Below are 25,400 nucleotides of genomic sequence, written 5' to 3'. Positions count from 1 at the left end.
TGAGGCGGAGGGGCGGTGCCCCCGGCCGCGGCGGGAAGATGGCGGCCGTTCTTCCGCCCGCCGCTAGAGGGCGAGGCGCGGCGCGGGTGGGGATGGTGTCTGCTCGCCTCGGCGGCTGCGGGCGGGGAGCGGCGGCCGCGGCCTGGTCTGCCTGCGGCAGCTAGGGAGGGAGGGGAGGGAGCTGCGCGCCCGCTATGGACAGGTTCGTGTGGACCAGTGGGTTGCTGGAGCTGGGGGAGACGCTGGTGGTCCAGCAGCGCGGCGTGCGCCTCTGCGACGGGGAGGAGAAGGTGACGGGCGCGGCCTGCGCGGGGCCTGGCGGCGCGGCGGGGCCCGGCGGGCAGGGCAGGGGGGGGAAGAGGCGCGGCCCTGGGCCTCGGCCGAGGGGGACGGCGGGGGCCGGGTGGTACCGGGCGAGGTGGGGCGACGCGGGGTGTGAAGGGGCCTGGGCTGCAGGCGGAGCATCGGTCAGGGCAGAGGGGGGCGGAGTACGCTTCGCCCCGGGGTCTGGCAGGGTCCGGACAGGGTTTGGCCCTGTGAGAAGCTTGTTGGGGAGGAGATCCGGGCCTTGCGGGACCGAGAAAGGTCTGGGACGGTGTGTGCCACATGGCGGAAGGTTGGGCTGCCCATAGGGCGCGTGTAGCCGGTGTCACTGCGGTGAAACCTGATGTCCATGGCCTGGGCTGACCCTGCCCGTCCCGGAGGCTCAGCGCGCCCCTGTCACTCGGTGCCGCAAGTTGGGTGTCACACACAGGCCGTGTCATACAATTCACACCTGAGTCTTTCTGGTAGTTGTAAAATACTCTTTAGCTCTGGTCGTGAAGGCTGCCCCCTTGCCCGCTGCTCGGATCTGAGCCTGCCTGCTTACTGCTTCACCTCGCTGCTGGGCTGACTCTTGATCTCTTCATTTTTCCGTGCCGCAGTAGTTGCATACCCTCATAAAAAGCTGTGAAAAAAACGTGCCTCAAGTTTTACAAGTAGGAAGCAATTTGCTAACACAGGTTTTCCACATGCTGATTGCTGTCGGATAAATGAAGAAGTTTTCAACAGTAAAAATGGATAGAAGCAATACTTCCGTGTGATAGGCCAGAAGATTTCAGATTGTGCACAGTGTCTTCTTATCAGGGTGCTTTGCTTTTTTTGCATAACTTTTACTTTCCTTGTCAGCAAATAGTGTTCCAAAGCCAATAGCTATGTTTAAAATAAGATATTAAGAATGTTTGTGTATCTTGCACAGCATATGGAGGGAGGATCCTTCAGGATTTCCTGGGGGAAAGTTTATACAGTTGAAAAAGGAACTTTGTGTATATCCATCTAATCCTTTTATACTAATTTTCTCCATTGTTTCCTAAACTTCATTTATTGCGTTTTTAGGGGGGGGTGGGGGGTGGGAGAAGTTTTCTTAAAATACTGGCTTGTTGAATTTGATTGCTATGTTGTGGTAACATGTAATGTGTCCAAGATCAGTATTTATGCAGCTTACTGGTCAAGTTTGTTGATGATCTCTTTTATTTTTCCTGTCTAGGTTAAATTTGATAGTGGAGTATTACTGCTTAGCACGCACAGACTAATCTGGAGGGATCAGAAGAATCATGTAAGTCCCACTTTTGTATCTTTTATGTCGTTCAGCTGTAAATTCCATAACAGGTAGCTTGCAATGAAAAGACTGCACATGGAGAGGAGATGAGTATTTTCCTTTGTGTGTGTTTTGTTTTACAAGTGTAGTCCATTTTTTGCCTCATAGTGGAGAGAAAATAAGAGACAGGAATGTTCTTTCACCTATTTCTGCTTTAATAAAATAATTATGCAGAGATAAGCAGGGATGGGCATTAATCATATAAATTTTCCTTTTCTACAGCACAAACACAAAGGAGAAAAGAGTCTGGTATCATGCACTAAAAAACACTGGGGTTGAGACTGAAGTTGAATGTGTTAGGCAGATCAAAATGTGAACTTCTCACCCATGCTCCTTGTCTAGAAAGACCTTTTCTTCTTCATTATTTTCAAGTCCAAGTTCCCCTGTCTTCTGCTCCCACCATATAGTTCCAGACCATGATCTGGTAACAGAATGTGTTTGGTGGCAGTGTTATTTCGTACTGGTCTTAACCTCCCAACTGCCTATTCCTGCGCTCAACCATCCCTTCAATAAGCCAGAACATTTGTCTGTACTGCTATGGAGAATTGACTCAGAGGTTAAGTGGCAATGTCAGAACTACACTGTAGTGATACTGCTGCTGAATGCTTTGTACCATTAAGCCACAGCCAGAGATTGCAGGCTAAAAGTGAGTGAGAAAGACTACAAACGCATACGAAGCTCTAGGCATAGAGTGTGACAGCATGCACCAATGTACAGCTGCAACTGAAGAAGTCCTCCTCAGAACCAATTTGGATTAATGCTTGTTTTGGACACAGTCTTTTAGAAACTTACCCCTGGAAACCAAAGTTTAGACAGAGCATGTTCAGATGACAACTTCTCAAAGGTGAATTATATTCCACTGGAGTAATTTTATGCAAGGATAGCTGAAGCACCTCTCGTACCTAAAGGCTGTTCCCTACCAAGTACCACATCCTTGCTCCAAAGCAGGGAGCTACTAAGAGCCTTCTGAAGAAGGTAAGGTCACCAAGGATGTGCTTAGTTTGGCAAAGCAGTTTTTTTTTCTTCAGGGATTGTTTGCAGGAACAGCAGAACTATTTTTAATAAGAATTTTTTAAAATGTTTTGAGAGCTGGTCCCCAGGGTGGGGTTAACTTGAACAAGTCAGGGGTTGATTGTCCAGACCATGAACTATTCTGTATAAATTAACTTTTTTTGGGCACAGGCAGTGTGAGATAATTTAACTGCTAAACTGACAGTGTTAATCCTTTTTTTCTTCATCAGCATCTCTTTTTGAGAGATGGGCATGTACTGCAACAGGCATTGCTTCTGATCTGACTTGGCCTTTTTGCTTGCTTGGAGTGACAATAAGCATTATGACTTCAGCAAGTCTTACAACTGTCCACATCCGTATTCTCTCCTTCCCAACAAAAGGATGATACATGTCTCTTTTCCTTGACTTCCCCCTGTGCTCCTGAGCCACATGGCTTTTTGTCCTCTTCCAAGATCATTTGATTTGCTAAATCAGCAGAGGAGAACCTTGGAGAATAATAAAAATAGTTTTAGTTTAGCAAATTAATTGAACTCAGCAAAGATTCTGACAGGTTCCAGGCTTGATTAACAGAAGGGACAGGTACATGTGGCTAGGAAATTGGCAAAAATTAGCCAGTTCTGATTAGGGGGGATGTAAATATAAATAACTTTGTTCGTGTGGTAAATAAAGCTGATTATTTTTCAAGCTCTGAGGACTGAAACATGGGGAGCACAGTGCCCTTTTATTTTCATGGTGAGTTGTTGACTAAGTTCAGTTGTGATATAACATCAGCCTTAGAAACCTTAGCTAGTTTACTAGAATAAACTTGTAGAGAAAATCCCCTTTATTGTGTCAGCAAACTTTAGTAATAAATTGGGCAGTTATCGTTAGGTTAACATAGCAAACCTTTTTACAAAACCAGACAGCTGTATTTTATAGCTGCTGTTGTTACATACTATCTGTTGTTGAACAGTTTAGAAAATACAGTGATTATCAAAGGAATAAATATTGATTATTTTAAGTTGGTTAGATAGCTAGATTTGTACATTTTAAATCACAAAACTGTGCATGATGTGAGCATGAGACGTTAGGAAAAAAGTATCCAGATAAGCTCACAGCATTTTTAACACATCTGTCTTTTTGTATCCCTTCCTCTTGCTTCTCTCACCAGGAAGGAGTGATTCTAACTCCTTGTGCTTACAAGAAGTCCATAACTTTCTAGTTGTGAACTAAATCAGTTAATCATCTTGGAAGTGTACATATTATAAATAGTTGGACTCTTGTATTCAAAACCTTTTTTTAACGGAAGTATCATTTTGCCTGTCTTTAAAGCGTTCAGAGCTATGTGGGTGTTTTACAGTATGTAATGGCTGTAGAATCTGGAGCCACAGAAGAATCTAGATAGCTTGTATAAAGAGTTTTTAGAACAGGAAATACAATCCATGCTTTTTCCCAGTGAGAGGTTTACTGATCAGTCAAGAGTTCCTGCATGTATACTTTTCTAATCTCCAAATTAATGAATATTTAATTATTCCATGCAAAGAGGAACAATTTTGGTAGTAGGGATTGAAAGGGCCCTCTAACAGTGTTCACTGTAACCTGGTGCTAGGCACACCCTCATGGCAGATGGAAGAGAGAGGTTTCAAGAGGGAATGTATCCTGTGTTTCCTGTATTCTGGGTGACTATGTCAATCACCAAGCTATTGTGCAAAAGACTTCACTGAAGGATATTCACCAAAACAAGACCAGCACCTAATTAGATATGTTGAATCACTCACTCCCTTGAGCAATTTATATCTCAAATATATAGACTAAGAGTTTATCTTGGGTAGGTTAGTCTCCCACAGATGGCTATAGTCTTGTTTCTTGCTCCACTTTGTTTTGTCTAAAGCACAGTCCAATAAATGTGTGTTGAGATGCAGCCATCAACTTCTGGATTAAGTCCGTGGGTATGGGATAGATGGAGAAATTAATATTCCACTCAGAGATATTCTAATTTTGTACATGTTCAACATGTTAAAAGACTGATGCCTTTGGATATTGTTTTAGCTCCCGAAGTAACATCAATTCAAAAATGTTAAGAATTGAGTATTGTGCACCTACAGGGATATGCTGCAGTAGTGTGGAAATTTTAGTGACACATTTGGGTTGTTTTTTATTAACTAGAGCTCAGTTGCAACTTTCTATTAGTTTTCTACTTAAATTTCTCTTTAATAGATTGTTTTGATTGTTACTATCGTATTTCATATGGAGTGCCTCAGGCAGCACCTGTAGAGATCCATACTGTTTGTGAAATAAGGAAAAAGAACACTTGGTTTTAGAGAATGAATAGTCAGTATATGGCTTCAATTTCACTTGTGCTTGCATTGATTATTCCAGGAGTGCTGCATTGCTATACCTCTGTCTCAGATCGTCTTTATTGAAGAGCAGGCAGCTGGGATAGGAAAAAGGTAAGGTGATAATCTTTTTTCAGGTGGATAGTTTGCACATGCATGTTATATGAGGTACCCAAGTTTATATATTAATTCATGGTAGATTCCTTTCGTAATCTAAGATTGACAGCCACAAGGACCTGCTTTCCTCACTTGAGGTCAAGTGTGTAAGAGAGTCATGACAAAGCAGTGTTTGATATGATTTGCTAAATCTTGTAATCACTAAACAAGTATGCATTGTAACTTGCCATTTTAATTTCATTAGTCATAAATGACAACGGTGATTTTGCTGAATCTAAATTTGAAAGCTACTTTTAGTCTTTTGTGCCACAGAACTGGTTGGGGATAGAAACTCTGCCAAATCCTGTATTATATATATTTTTTATGACCAAATATGATTGATTTTGAGCATGGAAATGCTAGCAGTGATTAGAAGGAACTCAAGTGTTTCCACTCACTTGAATAACTAATTCAGCATGGTTTGTGTATGAAGAAGTGTATAAGCGTATAAAGCCATCAGTGTGTCCAGGTGGCCAAGAAGGCCAATGGCATCCTGGCTTGTATCAGAAACCATGTGGCCAGCAGGGCAAGGGCAGCGATTGTCTCCCTGTACTTGGCACTAGTGAGACCACATCTGTTCAGTTTTGGGCCCCTCGCTACAAGAAAGACACTGAGGTGCTGGAGCGTGTCCAGAGACGGGCAGCAGAGCTGGTGAAGGGTCTGAAGCACAAGTCTGGTGAGGAGCGGCTGAGGGAACTGGGGCTGTTCAGCCTGGAGAGGAGGAGGCTCAGGGGAGACCTTATCACTCTAGAACTGCCTGAGAGGAGGTTGTAAGCAGGTGGAGGACGGTCTCTTCTCCCAAGTAAGAAGTGAAAGGACGAGAGGAAATGACCTGCACCAGGGGCGGTTTAGGTTGGATATTAGGAAAAATTTCTTCACTGAAAAGGTTTGTCAGGTATTTGAACAGGCAGCTCAGGGATGTGGTGGAATCACCATCCCTGGAGTTATTTAAGACATGTAGGTGTGGCGCATATGGACATGGTTTAGTGGCAGACTTGGAAGACCTGATGATCTTAAAGGTCTTTTCCAACCTAAATGAGTCTATGATTCTGTGATTCAAAGTTTCATAAGAAGAAGAGAAAAATATTAACTGGAGAAATATATATATAGTTGACATCTGCTTGCAGCCTGTAGTTGGATGGGTAAGGTAATGTGCTGAGGTGTCCAGAATAAATCAGGTAAGTCACTAATGCTTGATAAGTCACCTATATAAAGACCCATGAAAAAAGTAAAGTGAAATTATAATGGTGGACTTGCAGTTCTACTGTGATAGCAGTTTGTTATGTTCCTAAAATAATGCTATCTTAGAGTTTGCTTTGGTGATAGGTGTCATTTTAGACTGTTATTTCCATGTGTGCTAACTTTGAATGTTGGTTTTGGACAAATTCACATACAGTGTTCACAAGTGACATATACAAGTGGGACAGATTAAGCATAGTATCGAGACCTTTTGTTTTCCTGTTACAAAGATAGTGTATTTTGGCAATAGTTATTGCAAGTCAAAAGCCAAATTAAATGACTATTTGATGATTAATCTTAACTAAAAGATTTTTTTAGAAATTATTCCTTGAAATGTTAACATTTGTTATGTTTATTTCTTAAGAATTGGTGGTGGGTACATTTTAAATTTGTGAGATGTTGGTGTTTCAGCGTTTCTAGTACTTTTTATGCAAGATCTACTATAATACTGAGTCAAAATACTTAAATATTGATGTACAAACATAAAACATTATTTGATGTATTTTAGCTCTTATGTGAGATAAATTTAATAGAGGTTTTGATTAGATGTTAAACTTCGTAGAAACAAATTTTTTTAGCTATTACAGAAAGCTACCTCTTTTGTATAACTTTTTCTTAGTGCCAAAATAGTAGTTCATCTTCATCCTGCTTCTTCAAACAAAGAGCCTGGTCCATTCCAAAGCAGCAAATATTCCTACATCAAACTTTCTTTCAAAGAACATGGGCAGATTGAGGTAAGTTTTGTACCATGCAAGCCCAGTACATCAGATCTTTGAACATGCTTTTCCCCTCTTGCTGCATTAGTGATAATTTTCCATGATCTTTCCATGTTTACTTTTGAGGTGGAGCTTTTTCAATACATCCTTTTTGAAGACAAACACTGTGAGCTTTCAGGGTTCTGTACTTTGGTTAAATAATACAAATGGAGTTCCAAAAATCCAAGAGGCATTATTAAGCTTTGTTCTTATTTTAGTAGTTTTAATATAATCTTATACTTCCTTTTTTAGTATTTTAAATTGAACATAGGGTTTTCTGAAGTCATATGTCTGAAATCTATTAAATGCTTAACAGAGTAAAACGTTTCTTTGTAGCTAGCCTTTTACTGAACCTGAATCAAGCAACTCACTCCTTCCTAATCATCTCTTTAGTTTTAATGCTGAACACTTTTTGTCACCTTGGAGCTTTGTTTCATTTTATTTTTTGTAAATCTTTATTTTTTTTACCTACACCAAATCTCAAAGGCTTTTAACATTCTAAAAAAACGTAATATATTTTTAAAAAGAAGGCTTATCCTAAAAAATAAAGAAATTGCACTCTGTAAAGAAATTTCACATTATAAGATCCTCACTTGAAGAAACTGAGAACTTTAACTTTGAACAATGAAAAAAGCTGTATCTGTTCACTGCAGAAAATCAGGTTTTCAACTTGACTTAGATATAACTGGCTTATAAATGCATTGCTTGATCAGACTCACTTTCATTTCTTTGTGAGCTGTTTCTAGCTTAGAACAAGTGTAGATTTATGCCTAGTTATAATTGTATAGCTGTTTTGCCTAATTATAACATTATTTATTTTAATGTTAACGCTAGTGTCTGAAAATCAAACTTACTATATTTACTTTTTACCTAGCATATCAATTACACTCCAGATTTTTTCTTTATGACTTCAGAATGCCTTCCTGAAAACTGCACTGTAACATTGGAATAGGTTTTCTTTCTGGATTTTGGTCAGTGGGATACACTTAGTGTTAACTACTGTTAACTAATTAACTAATGCCAGCTTCTGGTATTAGCGATAAACAAATAAGTGTGATTGATGTGTGCGGTCATCTTTATATTGTTCAATTAACAGTTCAATAGTAATTGGATTGTTCAGCTTTCCCTCCTTTAAAAGCATACCTTTGAGCAAACCTTGACATTTTTAAATTTAGCATGTTTTGGAACATTTTGAATATCTGAAAAAAATATTTTACAATAAAAGTAATCATGCAAGTTTAATTAGTAACTACATGGCTCCTTCTCTAATGTATATATTTTTGAAAATTGGACGTTAAGAAATTTCAGGTAATGTTGTACTGTGGATGTGTAGGTGTTCCTGTGCTTTGTCTTACATTGAAGCTTCTTTCATCTACCACCAAGATGCTAAAAATACCCAGAGGTACTCTGCACGGTTTATGAAACCTCTCTTGTCACTCTTTAATGTTTGCAGTTCTATAGACGACTATCAGAAGAAATCACACATAGGAGATGGGAGAACATGCCCACTGGTCAGACCATACAAGTTAACAAGGATCCACAGGTACACGCAGAGCTTCTGAGCAGAATCTGTATGTAATAATGTCGTTTCCATTTCTTGCTGTTCCAATCTGCTGCATCTGGCCTGCCTCTCTAACCAACACCATGGACACATGTGGGAATTCAGCTTTACTTTGCCTGTTTCTTCACTGGCATAAATTAGTTTCTCATTTACAGTTTTCACCTGATACAGAACACTATGGCCTGTCTTTCTTAAGAGTGTGTTTAGACTGGAATAGTTGATAATTAGCTCCGTTTTTTTTATATAGTCAGACACACACAGATGCGCACATACACAATTATGCAAATATTAATTCAGCATGAGAGATCTAATGAAGCTGAAAGTTTTTTGGTCTGAATTGTGCTTTCTTTCCTGTTTTACTTTTGTGGCTGGAAGTCAAATATATAACATGTAATTTATATAACTCTTTGGAACCTTTGTATGTTTGATTTAAATGTGTATGCTAAATGGACAGTTGTTAAGGAGAATCTCTTTGTCATATGTTAGATTACCTTCTTTATCTGTGTGCATACTTCTGGGTTATAAACTGATAACACTGTCTCCCATAACATCCTTATAGTTAAGCTCAGGCAGTGTGGGTTAGGTGAGCGGACAGCAAGGTGGGCTGAGGGCTGGCTGAATGCAGAGCTCCGGGGGCTGTGATCAGTGGCGCAGGGTCCAGCAGGAGGCCTGTAGCCAGCGGTGCTCCCCAGGGGTCAGTGCTGGGTCCAGGCCTGTTTGACTTATCCACCAATGACCTGGATGAAGGGACAGTGTGTCCCCTCAGCAAGTTGCTGATGCTACAAAACTGGGAGGAGTGGCTGATGCACCAGAAGGCTGCGCTGCCATTCAGCGAGACCTGGACAGGCTGGAGAGCTGGGCGGAGAGGAACCTCATGGAAGTTCAACAAAGGCAAGTGTAGGGTCCTGCACCTGGGAGGGACAACCCCACGCACCAGTACAGGCTGGGGCTGACCTGCTGGAAGGCAGCTCTGTGGAGAAGGAGCTGGCAGTTCTGGTGGACAGCAAGTTGCCTGTGAGCCAGCGGTGTGCCCTGGTGGCCAGGAAGGCCAGTGGGACCCTGGGGTGCATTAGGAGGAGCGTGGCCAGCAGGTGGAGGGAGGTTCTCCTGCCCCTCTGCTCTGCCCTGGTGAGGCCGCACCTGGAGTGCTGTGTCCAGTGTTGGACTCCCCAGTTCAAGCAAGACAGGGAACTACTGGAGAGGGTCCAGCAAAGGGCTACAAAGGTGACTGGGGGGATGGAGCATCTCTCTGATGAGGGAAGTCTGAGAAAGCTGGACCTGTTTAGCCTAGAGAAGACTGAGAGGGGACCTTATCAATGTCTACAAACATCTTAAGGGCAGGTGTCAGGAGGATGGGCCAGGCTCTTTTTAGTGGTGCCCAGCAACAGGACAGGGGGGCAACAGGCACAAACTGCAACATAATAAGTTCCATCTGAATATGAGGAAAAAATACTTTGAGGGTGACAGAGCACTGGAAGAGGTTGCCCAAGAGCGGTTGTGGAGTCTCCATCTCTGGAGACGTTCAAAACCCACCTGGATGTGATTCTGTGCAACCTGCACTAGTGAACCTGCTTTAGCAGGAGTTGGACTAGATGATCTCCAGAGGTCTGTTCCAACCCTGACCATTCTGTGATAAATATGTAGATATTGTTTCGGCATATGAATGTGTTGAATATATGAATATATTGAACATATAGTACTATATGAATGAAATAGGATGATTTAAAGATTGTTCCGTGTCAGATCACATGTCTTCCTTTTGTAAATGTAGTATCTATAAACATTGCTGCATTTGGACTAACGGCAAAGCCTGGACCCTGCATCAAGAATCAATGAAAATGCCTTACCTCCTGTTCTTAATTTTGAGTCGTAGCAAATTGTTAACACCAGTGCTAAGCTTTGCAGTCAGAGATTTGAGGGCTGGCACCACTGCCGCTTAGGTACCAGTCTTTCGAAAACACATTTGGTATCAAATAAAAGGTTCACCATCACCTCCCTTCTGATACTTCTCAGCAAGGTAAATTAGACTGCACTTCGCATTGTGTTTCTGTGGCTATGTTTCTTCAGGGTAGATTTCTTGAGGTAATCCTGTTCAGATACACTCATGCGTTTGCACAGCTCTAGTATAGATGTTCACATGGACTCAGAGGCTCTAATTGAGATGAGCTGGCATGCGCAGTCTGGATCAGGCTATTAAGCATCTTCATAATTAATAGCTTCAATATAGTAATCTTACCTGTCTACTACAGCAAATTCATACGTGCTTCATGCTTACTGTTTATTTTATTACACTGGTTTAAAAAATACTTTCAAGAAATATATGAAATATTGTATGTGTGATTCCAGCTCTTTGGGGGAATGTTTCCTGTCATCTAATGTAAAGTTTTTCACAGTGAGGCGGATGAGAAAACTTAGCGTTTCCTATTTTGATTCCTTTCATTATTTTCTTTTGCAGGCAGGAAGAATAAGGGCTGTAGGAATTGTAGGGATTGAAAGGAAATTAGAGGAAAAAAGAAAAGAGACTGACAAAAACATTTCCGAGGTAAATACTACTGATGTTTCAAGGTCAACCACCTGAGCCATTTACATTCATTCACACTTTCTTTTAGGGGCAGCTGAGAATATTTATTGTTTTTGTTGTGAAGTCTGAATTAATTTTAGAGTGTATAATTTATGGTTATTTACTGTGTTTAACTGGCTTTTCAATATATGTAAAGGTACTTAATTTAAACAGTTCCTTTCAAGAAGACTGTTCTTTGAAACTAACGGTGTGTATTTATGAAATTAACTTTAGTAGAATTAGAAATTCGAGTTCAGTGACTTTTGATCAGGGGAGGCAGAACACAAAGGCATCTGCAGAAGTAGACTATTACAATTTTGGGCGTGGGGGGAGGTCCTTCATTTTTTTACAGCTAATTGTAATTTCAGTTGAAAATGTAATATATATTAAGGATAATATGCTGATCTAAGTGTCTGCATGTAACTGGTAAAGTTAGATTTTAATCTTACTCAGTTTTTAAATGTTAAGATTTAGGCTTATAATTACAGTAAAATGTTCTGCAGTCCAGGCATCAGCAAGATGTTACAAGTATCTTTGCAAAATACCTGGGCTAAATGGAGACCATCCTTTTCCCCAGAAACAGCACAATAGTTGAATTTCAGATCTCAATACTGATGGACAACAGAGGCAATTAATTTCTTCATATATACCTGGGAACAGTAGCCTCAAAAATAGTCTGGTTCCGTCTTGGTAGTAGAGATTAATACAGAAGTACTTATAAACTACATGCAATAGATTTAATTTTTGTGGCAAAGCTTTATGGAATTCAGTGTGGCACAATAAAAAAAAGACATTCACTGCTCTAGTACCTAAGAAAATTATAGTATCTTTGCAGGCTGCCTACTGTTTCAGATACTGGTAGCATTAAAATTTTTCCTTTCTATTTATAAGGAATGTAATGAATGAAGTTCTGTGTGTGGTTCAAAAGGTATTGTGGTTACATGCTTGTGTATATAGTTCAAAAGGTATTGTCTGGTTATTTTTTCCTTCAGCAGCTTTGTCAGAGAGTAAAATGAATCCGTTTATACATGTTGTATGAAAGAAGGAAAACCATGGCTTGTAAAATCCTCTAGCTGTAAATGTTATAAATGACTTAATTTAAAAAATGGTGCCCTGGCTTCCAGGAAAAGGCTTCCTGCATCTGCTGTTCACTGCTGATAAGAATCCAGTTCTTTAGCCTTTTGTTTATCTGAGGAAGTTCCTGTTAGGTGTGTGCACATTCCCCTTTGTTTCCAGGCCTGCCCTTGGTGAGTCAGGCAGAGGAGGAGTTAGACACAGCATGCTGTTTATTTAGCTAAATCAAGGGTTCTTTTGATGAATGATGTTTTCATGCAGGCTATAGAGATTAGAAATAAGCTGGGAAAAGCCTTATTAGAAAACTTTTTGTTGATATCATATACAAATACAGTAGGAGGACTTTGATTTACACTATAGATTAGGAAATCTATTTTAAATTATTGAATTTGGCAGAATAAGAAGAAATATTCCAAAGAGAAGCTTTTGTTCTGATAGTGGTAGATTATTGTTATACACGAGTATATTATCTTTTCTCACCTTGGACCTTGCTTTGTCCCACTTAATTTTGGATACCTAACCTAGGTACCAAGTGTTAAGAAGCTAGACTTCTCCAGTCAGTGGACAAACACTGGCACCATTAGGAAGGGTTCTGATGAAAAGCAAACCCTGTCCCTTCCTGGAGGCATCTCTGTCTCTGCACGTTGAATCTCAGACCAATAAGCTTCTAAGTAAGGCACCTAAGTGTAGCTGGGAACAGTTAGGTCTTCCTATGCAAATTCTTTTAAGGTGTCTTTCTAGTGGGGGATTAGGCAGGACAAGCTAGGAAGCAGACAGAAGCAATGGCTAGAAGCCTAGGCAAGACATATCTAGAGGGTCATTTGACATACTCTTAACTGAACAATCTTCTTTATTTGTGGCTGCAGGAGTTGGGTGCTGCTGTCAGACAAGCTTTAGCTGCAAAGTTTCAGGAATTTTTCTTGCACCAGTTGTTCAAAAAAGGTTGTTTGAAAAGGTTGACCACCTGGGCGTGTTGTCACGTATTTGAGAGATGTGGGCGAGAAGGCTGAATATGTGTTGCTGAGGGTGGGAGAAATGGTAGTTGCTTTTTAATATAGTTGTGTTAATATGGTTGCTAACTTTTTTTGTACATGATTTTTTTTAATGCTAGTTGGTTATCGTTACTAAAACTTTTGCATTTCAGTATATGTTCAGCATTTTTTGAAGTATGTTTTATTTAAGCCTAAAAACGCCCTTTGTAAGTTGTTGTAGAGTTGTTGTATTTGAGACTTTAGCAGTTTACTGAGCTTAATAGGCTTGATACAATTATGGTCCCGTGGTGGATGCCCAGTATATTACTTGTTTGGGTTTTTCTGAAACAAAATTAACAGTTTCTTAGACAAGAAAATAAATGTTTTTTAAAAATAATTTTTTCCCTTTATCTAGTATTTATTTTGGTTTTTAGGTCCAACAACTAGAGTTTTCAGAGGATGCTTTCTGTCTAGTTTTTATCTTAACTTATTGAAATCTGATCACTTATCTTGTGGATCTTATTTCATTTGTTTTCTTAACTGGTTTTTGTTTATTATGCTAGCACCACTGGTCCTATGTATGCAATACTTAGATGAAGAGAAATTGCCACACATTTTCAGAGGTTTTGTCTTGTCAGTTAAGCATACATGTGAAAAACATATACTTTCTTCCTTGCTTATTTGAAACGGCTGTTGCTTAGAACTTCATAACATCTACTGATTAAAATTATCTTGTCAGGAGGAGTACTTCTGTAGGTTTAAAGTAGTCTTGCTGCTGGCCAGATACAATAGATCTCCTTGAGTGAGGGTTAACTGTTGGAAAAAATCTACCGTCACCACCAGGAAACCTTTCCCCAGCTTTTAGGAGAGCATAATAAACTAGGACAGTTTAATCTTTTGTGGGCCTTGGTGTCTCGTTGTTCCTTCCTATTGTATGGACTTCATATTGAACTAGTGTTCACATACTAGTAAAGTGTGTGATTGATTTTCTTCATTCTTGTTTATGGATTGTGTAATTTTGATTTTAAGACCTGGTATAAAACAGGTATGTCAACCAATTATATATAATGTCTGACATTGTAACATACTGATCTAAAGGGATAGCAGCTCTTAGAAAAGCTTGGGTAGGTGGACAAAGGCAGCTCACTGTACCCACGAAGCTTGATGCTGTAATTATACTGATCTGCGGTGTCTTTTTGTTTCAGGCTTTTGAGGATCTTAGCAAACTAATGGAGAAGGTATGGCATGTGTCACTTATCCAAGTTGACTTACACTTGTTTTCTCAGTTTTAAGCATGCTTTTCACTGTAGAGCTGAAAGTTGACTTATCTGTGTGTCTTTCTTGATAGGCTAAGGAAATGGTGGAGTTATCCAAGTCAATAGCCAATAAGATTAAAGAAAAACAAGGTGACATCACTGAGGATGAGGTAAGTGAATTTTGTTTTTAAAGTCAACAGAAATGTTCCTATGCAAAGCAAAAATTATCCATTTAATACATGTTATTTAATAAGGAACACTTCATGGTTGGGTGTTTTTGTGTTTTAGTGCCTACATAAAGTAAAAGTGACTTACTTGTTTAGCATTAGCTTTTCTTTCGACCCTTTCTTAAAAGCAGATTTTACTGCCTTCGTGTGAATTTTTGTATTTTTGACCTCTGCTGGTCAAAATTGAATTGTATTAAGACTTGCCTTCTCTTTGATAGTAATTGACTTTATCGGTAGTAAACTGAATGGATTTATTCACCAAAACTGTCACATAGTAATAAAATAAAAGATTTTTCAAAACCAGACTCATTCACTAGCTGGTGTACTTCTAAATTTATTTGTTTAGACTATTAGGTTCAAGTCCTATCTGCTGAGTATGGGTATAGCTAATCCAGTTACCAGGGAGACACATGGATCTGGTACACATTACCACATGCAGCTGGCGAAGCAACTAGCTGGAATACTCCAGACACCATTAGAGGTAAAGCACTTAATTTTGCACCAAGATTTTCCATGCGTTGCTGAATTTTGACGTAAATGTGTTTGGCTGTAGCACTGTGCCTGTTTTTAAAGTCTCGGATTTGGCAGCATAGCTTCACATTCAGTGTTTATGGAAAGAATATATATATATATCTTCTTCCTGAAGTAGGAATTTTTCTTTGGAGTAATAGCATCTCAACTTCTAATCTGCAAAATATCAGTGATACTTAGAAAATCATACGAGCAGTCTTCCTTCCATTTGAACAGCCCTGTATTCATCCCTTGCTGCAGAATATTATTTTTTTAAAGAAAGAGTGAAACAACACATGACTTTAAAAATATAAGTAGTCTTTAAACTGCCTTAAAATTATGCATTTTGCAAATACAACACAGAGTTATTACACAGACTATCCCTCCTTGGTAATATATTCTAGTGTGTCTGAAGCTGTTAGAGAATTCAAGATTCTCACCAAAATGTTGCAACTTATAAGGGCTATGTGTCTACTAAAACAAGTTGATGTAGTAGATTTAATATATTGACATTTCTTGTTCCTGTGACTTATTCTCTGCTTTAAAATCAAAGTAATTCAGTCTTTGGATGTAGTATCAGTGTTTTGCATTTTAAAATGATTGGTGAAAGATGTTACAACTTACCTCTCATGCTAGAAATATATGGTATTGCCTGGGTAGTTTCTTTCATTAAGGCCCATCATTTAGCTCCTCTGTTTTACCTGTTCAATCACTCAAATGCAAGTAAAGATACCATGTTTACTAGATTAATGCTATTTCTCTTACCAGTCTTGTGCTTAACACAGGAGCGAGGAGGGATCATGTCACTTACAGAAGTATACTGTCTGGTAAATCGTGCACGAGGATTAGAGGTGAGAAATTGGTTTAATTAAATATTTTATAAAGTGTACGTCAGTGATAAGATAATTAAAGAAAAAGTGTAAAAAGTTCCCTACCAATTGCTCACCCTACTTGTTTTAACAGCATGAACTGATCAGCCCTTTATTAAAATGTGGGGTTTACCTATATTCTTTCTCCTTCTTCCATGCAATGTTTATGTATGCTCTACAAGTTGTTTTAATGTATGCTTCTTTTTGTAATACCATATAAAAGGGCAAATTCATACTTATCTGGAAAGAAAACTGAAAGGACAGAGAATACTAAAGAATGGTGAATTGGTTTTTTTTTTAAACAAATACATCCATTTTTTCTGTAAACAGGGCAAGAAGGATTATTACAGAACACATAGTAAGGAAACAGAAAGGAGCATAGAAGCCAATGAAAGTAGGCTGCAAAATAGAAAGAAATTAACAATATTGTATAGCCTGGTGTGTTTTATAGCTGTAGTTATTAAAACTGTTTGTTTTGGTGTTATGTTGTATACTTAAAATGCAAGCTGTGAAATAAATCTGTTTTACTATTTTAATAGTTGCTGTCACCAGAAGATTTAGTAAATGCTTGTAAGATGCTGGAGTCACTGAAATTACCAATAAGGTAAGAGTTTTACAGATGTATTTATAAAACCTGGCACTCGCAAGTCAGACCATGGTGTTTGGAAGACTTAATATTTTTACCTGCAGTAGATTTTCTTGCTTTTTAAGCGAAGTCATCCTTTGCTTAAAGGATGCTTCTGTAAGCACCAATATCCACTCTACATTAAAATACAAATTTTTAACAATGGTTCACTTTGCTAGGAAGACAGTATTGTTTTCACTTCCAATACAGGTTGGTTTTTTTTCATACTGGGAAAAGTGTTTAACTAAACTCAGACATATGCCCCATTCTTTTCAGTCTGCAGATTTTGAAGATGCTTTTAATATTCATTTTACAGAGCTTTTGTTTGGTTTTTTTTTTCCTTTTGTAATGTGGTTTTAGGTGTGAATGCATCAGAAATGTGACCATAGGTGATGTGTACAGAGTTTTTAGTTATTTAGACTCTCTTTTGATTATAGGCTTCGGATATTTGACAGTGGTGTGATGGTGATTGAACTCCAGTCTCATAATGAAGAGGAAATGGTAGCTTCTGCTTTGGAGACAGTAAGTGTACTTCATTTCCTTCAGTGTTCTGACCACGCTAGGGAAATTTAAACACATTAGGTATAAAAACTTGAGGTACAGGATTTCCTTTTGAGGTTTTGAAATACAAAATACTCCACTTCCAATCTTCTAACAGTAATACTTAAATAGCACTTTTCATCTTCAAAGTGCTATGCAGGCAATAATCTTAGTCATTGCATTCTCCTTAAGGAATAAATCACTTTTCCTCTCTTTTCAAACTTCATTAACCTTCAACCTTCCTCCAAATCTTTTGCTCTGCAGAATGAAATTCATGGCATGTATTAAGCACTTAATTTAACAGAAGTGGACTTCAGACACTGTACACAACATTCTTGAAGGTGGGGTGAAAGTAGCTCTGAAATATTGATATAGGCAGTTTAGTTTGGGTTTATTTCATAAAATAGCACATTGTATGTGTAACATCTACTGAGTTTGGCACTGTAAAGAGCACTCAGTTGGAGACTAGTGCACATAGAATTAGGCTAGCTTCATCAGGGAAAAAAATAGTATAAATTGCTCAGTGTGGTAAACCTTCATGGTCTTACTACCTCTGGGTCTTTAAAGTCCTGCTATCCTATTGCTTGATGCATGTTCCTGTGTTTCTTTCAGCGGGATGTGATTTTTTTGTTGTTCATAAAGTTGAGTAAAGGCTGATTCAGTGTACCCAAAGTTAAACATCAGAGTCAAAGAGGACTTTGACTTGGGCAGTCAGGAAGAAGTAGAGCTATCACAGGCACCTTCTCCCTTGATAAATGAGGTAGGCTCTTCAGTGCGTTTTGCATGATTGTTACTGTATAGCTTTCTCTCATCAAAAAGATTTTTAGATAAGAGAAATGTATGTAGCCATCTAAAAGATTCCATCCTAAATTATCAAAACTAAAATGCTTAAATTTTTCAATATATGTTAATCCTTTCAGTTTATTTTCTCATATTTACAGAAAAATACCTAGTTCATTTTAGGGTTTTTTTTTTCTGATTATTTTTGGTTTCTAATTAATTTGTTGCCTTCAGTAAAGGGCTTATCTCTTTGAAAGGAAAGGAAGAGCCTTTTCTTGATAATAAACAAGGTCAACTGCAAAAAGCAACAGATGGTGGATTTATTACTGAAACACCTTTTTTCTTTTTATTTTCATAATATGAGACACTGACTCCATAGAAAAACGTAAGGGAAAGGCTTTGAATGATGAAGGCTAACCTGTACAGGAGGGGGAAGATGAGATCAGAATTGTGGCCAAAAGCACCCTGTACTTAATGTGTAATGTATGGTAACATGAAACCTCTGAGAAGAAGTGAAAGGAAGTCATCAGCCTTTCAAACAGGAGAGAGATGTTTTGAAAGGCTGGTGAAGACAGGAAATGAGATGGAAGTCAAAGGATCCCAAAGTCACCCCTGATGAGAGTAGTGGTTTGGGAAGGAAAGATAATTAATCACCCATATGCATATTAGATTCTATAGCTGACTTCCATTACTCAGACTTGATCACTTAGCTTTATAGAATCTCAAGTTAGGACTAGCTTAATCTGAGTTTCCATAAAAATACTACAGCTGAGAATGATGCAGAATAGACCCCTCCCTACCCCGTTACGTGGGAAGCAGGACATGGGAACCATGTCTGGATTTACAAGTTTGCTTGAATCTGAAGCAATGGAGAAATGGAAGAATTATTAATTTGTAGGGTAATAAAACATGTTTATCTGGGAAATGCAAGGCAATAATAAGTCTAGACTGCATATCTAATATTTTAAGCATCCGCATGTCCAGCCTGTGAGGTTTCATTGTAGCATGTATTAACTAGCATGGGTGAGACAATGGGGCCAAAGTTTTGAGTCCCAAGACTGCACCTATCTTTTGTGTCAGCTGAATGTGATGGTGGCTTTTACTGATCCCTCTAGTATGCCATAATATAGGGTGGAGTACTAAGGTGTGGGGATTTTTCTATAGACAGTGGGGATATTTTAAATCTCATTAAACTCAAATTCTCTACTTCCATCTGAGATGACTTAAATCTCTAAATCGATGACCTGCCCTTAACAGGTCTTTTATTTCCTCATTTAGGCTTCACTTGAATCACTTGAAGTTTGCCGAATCACTTAGTATAGATAGCTGAGCTGTGTAAATACTGATTGTGACAGTATACTGTGCCTGAGCTATTCTGATTTTTCTGTTCTCTTTGTCCCAAGGCATCTTTTAAAAAAAAGCCAAACAAGAGGGTACCACATGATTATTTTTGTTACAATTTGAGTCTTTTCTACATTCTTTTTTTATATTTGGCAGTTTTCCCAGGACAGAGAAGAGGTATTTTTAAGGGCAAACACCCGTAATTATTTGTACTTTTTAAAAATGCAAACAAACTAGTTGTTTTCACAAGGGATTTGCTACCAATTTATCACTTCACAAGGCTAACCCTGATTCACTAGCTAAGAGAACATCATTGTTCTCTTAATGCTGTAGTTTATTTATTTGTGTATTTGTTTTTTGATAGGTGTCTGAAAAGGGTTCCCTCACAGCTGACGAGTTTGCTAAGCTGGTGGGGATGTCTGTTCTCTTAGCCAAAGAAAGGTAAGTAATAATTGCTGTGTTTAATACCTCTGTTACCATGTTGTCCTCAAGTAATACAGCACGTCTTCTTTTGCTTTCTCTAGGCTGCTTCTTGCTGAAAAGATGGGCCATCTTTGCAGAGATGATTCAGTGGAGGGCTTGAGATTCTACCCAAATTTATTTCTGACGCAAAGCTAATGTCATTTGTGTACAATTTACTATGTAACAGTTGAACAAGGGAGCAGAACCCTTCCAACAACTGACTTTAAAATTTTAATTTTGTTAGTCAACTGCAACAGTGATGAACATCGCAATGCTTTACAGTTCTCAGGTATTTCAAGTGCTGAACTCTCTTACATGGAACTGAATGGAAGTAGGAATCACTAAGTCAGAAGTTTGCTAATTGTCTCAAGCTGGCTAGCTCATGTTTCAGGTTTTATTTGGTGTATTCTGTCCTTTTTAATTTCAAGAGAAGTCAGATGAAGATTCCACACAAGTGAAAGTGGAGAGACTATCTCTGTAGTCTGCCATGGGGGTCAGTACCCAGAAGACAGGTTACTGTATACTCCAATTTCAATTTGTTTATGTCTGGAGCAACAAAGCAGACAGATGTATCCGTAGTGATAAGAAAAGTGACTTTGGTGTGTACTGAAGTATAAGGAACAAAACCAGGGTAGAGTAACCCCTTCTCCCTGAAGCAAGGAGTGGTTTCCTAAGAGAGAATCTTGGAGTTCTTGTACTTTGAGACAGAAAGAACCTGCTGCAGAAGAGATAAATGTATGTCATGTGAATCTAGAAATCACAGTGTTTGTTATGTCTTATGCTAATATCTCAGATAGAAGCATTGTTAGTGGAGACTTCCTCTCTTTTTCCTTGCCATCTTCCTCCCTGTCTCATTATGTTGTACTTCAGGTGCCCTTTCTCTGTCCTCTCTTCATGTAGCAGAGTGGAATACCCTCCTATCACTCTACCAAACTCTGTGCTTTAATGTGCTTGTGTTTTATCCTGTACTTCTAATGAAAGATCATTTGTTTGTTTCATCAGCCTGTTACCTGTTTTGGAGAGACTGTTTGTTAGCTTATGTCTCATGTGTGAAAATTAATCTGCTTTCAGTATTGAAGGGAGGAAGACTATCACCCTGTGTTTAATAGTCACAAGGTATCTTATTGTTTGGTATTCCTCACCCTGTGTTCACACTGAATACAATTTGATAGTCTCAGTTTTCATAACTCCAGTGGAGTTGTTACATTACTTGAAGATCTGTTGTCATGGTAATAACAGTAAGTGGATGTTTATTATCCACATCACTTAAAATTTTTGGCGTTTTGAAGTCACCAGTTTTAATAAATAACAAAATTCAGTCAAGATATGGACAAGAATAACACATAGGTGGCATTGTGGTTGTAATGGCCAAATCGACACTACAAAAAAGGAGAAAAAGCTTTTAAGAGCTTGAAAATACTTTCAGAACTGTTTTGGTGTTACCATAGCTTAGACAAATTAATAAGGAGTTCAGTGCAGAGAACCCTACAGTGATGATGCTTATGGTTTGTAAGATGCTCGTTTAGGTCCAAGGAATTGTGTCCTCTTATCCTTGTCAAGAGCAAACTTCTGTGCAGTGCTTTCTTTAGGGCAGTTTCCCTCTGTTTCATGAAGGTGCTAAGCCTAATGTATTTGGCACAGCTGAAGGAACTGGTTCACGCTATTCTTACTGTGTTAACCATCTAGTGTCATCTCGTCAGGAGTCGTATGGCTTGCGGCTTTTCTTCATCCTTCCCACAACCCACAGAAGAGATCTCTGTGAGGTATGCTAAGCATCACACATCTAAGGAGGGACTGAAAAGTGAGAAATTCAGCAGGAAAAAGCTGGTTTGTGACTCTTTCTTCTACCCGATGTCAAGGGAGACCAGTGGTTTATGGGCCAGAACCTCTCTCCACAAGGGGGCATGTCTTCTGCAGAAAGAACAAAATGAGAAAGGAAATGCCAAGTGTCAACTCCCAACCTCGGTTGCTCCAACCCTGAGCTTTTCATTTTAAGCAATAACGATACAACCTGTTTAGAATGATGGTACCTTCTTGAGCTTTTCTTTCCCAAGATTTTTGTTTGACTTTTTTTTTTTTTTTTTTTCTACAGGGAAGAAATCTATAGGGTAAACTGTATAGCTGGTTTAGAATTTAAACATGACATGGGAAAATGACTACTAGAAAATAATAAAAATTAAAAGATTTTCTTAAATAGACTGTTCTCTGGTTTTTTCTTCCTAAATGTTTTGGCCGGCTTTAAAATCTTTACACATCAAAATCTTGTGGTTCTGTGGGGCAGGTTTTTAAAGTGCATCATATTTTTGCTTTCTCCTTTTGTAGCTAAAAGGGTGCCAAGGTAGTTTTGATTAAAGGGAAAAATTAAATGTAATTAGAATGCCATGGTTCCGTTGAGTAGCCTGTGACCCACCCCAGCCAGAATCACAGAACTGTAGATACCTACACAAGCACCAGTTTGATGAGGAAACCAGTCTGAGTCTGAGCCAAGCACATACCCTGTGCTGGCAAGGTCTTTGACACGTTGAAATGTATTTTCCAACCTGAAAGACAACAGAAATCATGTATCTGGTGCTACACTTGGAGCCAGCTGTTGGGCGAACAGAGGGAGTGACATGTTTACAGGTCTGTGGTATCGTGGTAGTACATTGCACTGTCCTAAAGTGCCATTGCGCAGCCCCATTTCCATTGATACTACCCACAAAAAAAATCTATTGAAGCAGGATTATAGGAGAGGAAAACCTCACAGATCTTTCTAGTTTAATACAGAAGATGCCTATACGAACCTTTCATGTTTTGATTGTTCCTAGAATATTTGTATCATGATACAAAAAAATCACGATCTCATTTTGCCAGGGCTGCCCAATTGTACAGTCCTTCAAACAGAAGTTTGTATCAGAGGTCAGTTCAAAAAGTGCTTGTTTTTTTTTATGGAGTGGTCTTAAATAATGATTCTGTTTTTCATTTGAAAGCACGGGCTTTTTTATACCTCTGACAGGAAAAGAGTGCTGCTCAGGAATCTGTACCTCTTGTCCATTTCTCCTTTGCCTTTGTTTTCAAAAAAATTCTATTCAGCCTATGGAAACATGGATCTAATCTGAACCACATTTCTGAAGTGCAAACTTCTTTTTCCCTCGGACAGTTACTTATGTATGTATGTGTATTTGGAAGTCTTCAGAAGTGTATCTTTAATAATCACTATTGGCTGTGTATTGATAAGCTAAACTCTTCAATGCTCAGTTCTTCTAACAGGACTTTTACAGTTTGTCCAAAGGACCTGACTGTCCTGCTTGTGAAATTAGTGGAAGTATTTTCACCGAATTCGTGAGGACAGTAGTGGGAGACAGCAGGAGCCTGTTGCCAAGAGTAGAAGTTCTTGCTTCCTCAAGCCCAGGGAGGCTCTCATTTGCAACTGGACAGTTCTCTAAAATACACACTGAAAAGGCAGGAATGGCTGATTCAAAATCATTTGTGAATTTGATGTGAAATCATTGTTTTCATTGGGAGGAACCCCCTCTCCAATGCTTTTTTTTTTTCTGAGCTAGATTCATGAATCTGCAACATGCTTCTCCTATTTTAGCAGTTCCCATTTCATCCTAATTCGCAGTGCTCCAGGCATTCACGTGAAATGCCAGACCTTGTAGTTACAGGTCATCTGCTGGGAAGACTTCATCTGTCATTTTATTCTCCCAAGAATGAGCTGCAAGTACTCATGCTAAGAGGATATTCTGGGCATGTATGTTGGCAACATTTGTCTTTATTTTAAGGAAATACTTAAATACCTTTTAGAGCAGAGGCCCAAGTGTCATACCTCCCAGGTAGTTGTCTAGGCCAGCAGGCCTGAGAGTTGTTTTTCTTTGTGGTTTAGAATTAAAGTATTACTCAAATACGAAAAAAACACCAAAACACAAAAATGTCAGGACTGAGTGAGGAAGCCTCCATTTCAGAAAATTTTATAGCCTGCTAGTTAGCACACACTTGTAAAAGGTAGACCTGACAGAAACCACCCTGCTTCACATCCCTGCTTGAGACCAGTAGGATCTTGGGTCTCCTGCATTCCCACTGGACTGTGTGGAATGCTGTGACTTCAAATTCCCACTGATGAAAGAGCATGTTAAGCCCTACTCTGCCATGCTCACAGCAATGATGGACAGCGAGTTCAAGGCAAAAGGGGCTGAAATAGTCGCAGCACTTTTGTGAATCCAATCTTGTTCTGAGCATAAGGCTCAGACTGTTCAGAAGTTATGCATTGTTTTGTTCAGTGCAAAGTATTTCATGTATTTGGAGTGTTTCATGTAGCTGCTGATGAATAATCATCAAAATGATCTCGGGAAGTAAGTAAAGGAGGGGACTGCTATAATCGAAATGCTGTTTCACTGTATTTTTAAAGTCAACAGTTAAATTGGTGCTTCTGTGTTCCTTACTTCATACTTGCGGAACACTCCTAGAAACTCAAAGGCAGGATTTGTTACTGTCTTTTAACCAAAAAGTTTGCAGGAGGATACATGCTGTGTGGAGTACCCTCCTTTTGCAAAGAACAATGAAGGCAGCATGGTTGCACAGAATAAATTCGTGTCTGTTGCAGGTGTGGCATTGGTACTGTGGCTGTTTAATGATTCACTTCATGTAGGTAGAATTATTTTCAAATGTTGCCTAAATATAACAGTATTTGACGTGATATATGGGAAACGTCTGTTGTTTCAGCTAGACTCAGCAGCTGTGTGTGTGTGGCACAATTCCCCTGAGTTTCACTTCACATCGGATGGAGAATTTGAGGTGTGTCCTTAAATTGCAAAGATACTCTGGTTTGATCCACCCATTAAATGAGAATGGCAAAACTCCCACAGACTTCAAACCCAACCTTTGTTATAATTATCAAACACTGACTAGTTAACAGCTCTGAAAATGGGTGTATTGAGTATGGCTGAGCTCTGACAGCAAGAAGAAAGAGCTTAAAAGATGTTCTGGAATAAGATAACAAAATATTTTGGTCTCTTCAGTAGAAATACTGAACGAGACACAACTGTTGCAAAGTGACGATTTCTGATCTTTCTGCATTTCAATTGTTTTTTCCACAGTGTTTTGGGAAAGCCCAAGATAAGGATAATTTTTTCCCCTGGGACTCTAATCTATTTATAGGTTACAAGGCCAGAAGGGACTATTATGACCACCTCGCTTGACCTCTCGGGTAACAGAAGCTGTAGGACTTCCCATACTTAATGTGTGTTTGAAGTAGAACTCCTCTTTTAGGAACAACAAGAGATTGCAACTTCTGGGAAATCCCACCGCAGCTCTTGGCAAATTATTCCAATGACCACTACCTGTTGTAAAAATATTTTCAGCGTGCATAATCAGAGTTTGTTTAGCTTCAGGTTCTAGCCGCTGGACCTTATATTTAATGAGTCCTCAGCCTTGAGGCTGAGTTCCCTTCATGCCAGGTGTCCTGGAAGGTAACTGTTTCTTAAACAGATTAATCATTGGATTCCTTGTGCCCACTGCATTGTCCTATTTTCTG

At 39.1% G+C, this 25,400-nt stretch overlaps 1 protein-coding gene and 1 long non-coding RNA gene across 3 annotated transcripts in view; one reads left to right on the top strand and one right to left on the bottom strand.

The window, feature by feature from the left end:
• The first annotated feature begins 89 nt into the window (after positions 1-89).
• On the top strand, positions 90-22,086 carry VPS36 (vacuolar protein sorting 36 homolog). 2 transcript variants are annotated; one of them, XR_013926086.1, is made up of 14 exons: positions 90-290; positions 1,526-1,594; positions 5,006-5,076; positions 6,977-7,091; positions 8,566-8,655; positions 11,129-11,215; positions 14,484-14,516; positions 14,627-14,704; positions 15,108-15,242; positions 16,057-16,122; positions 16,680-16,744; positions 17,203-17,287; positions 17,918-18,065; positions 19,791-19,867. XR_013926086.1 is itself a non-coding variant. In XM_080375803.1 (14 exons), the coding sequence occupies exons 1-14, from the start codon at positions 195-197 to the stop codon at positions 20,042-20,044; spliced, it is 1,161 nt and encodes a 386-aa protein (XP_080231929.1). In that variant the 5' UTR covers positions 90-194; the 3' UTR covers positions 20,045-22,086. The 2 variants fall into 2 exon arrangements, 1 of the variants encoding a protein (XP_080231929.1); XM_080375803.1 differs by lacking the exon at positions 17,918-18,065 and adding an exon at positions 19,951-22,086.
• Positions 21,775-25,400, bottom strand: part of LOC308059028 — a 7,877-nt gene continuing 4,251 nt past the window's right edge. The window contains exon 2 of the long non-coding RNA XR_013926087.1: positions 21,775-22,428. This is a non-coding gene — a long non-coding RNA (uncharacterized lncRNA). The remainder of the gene's footprint in view (positions 22,429-25,400) is intronic.

The sequence above is a fragment of the Falco punctatus genome (assembly GCF_963210335.1).
Source record: "Falco punctatus genome assembly, chromosome: 2".
In the NCBI taxonomy this organism is placed as follows: Eukaryota; Metazoa; Chordata; class Aves; order Falconiformes; family Falconidae; genus Falco; species Falco punctatus.
This window is presented reverse-complemented; position numbering and strand designations above follow the sequence as displayed.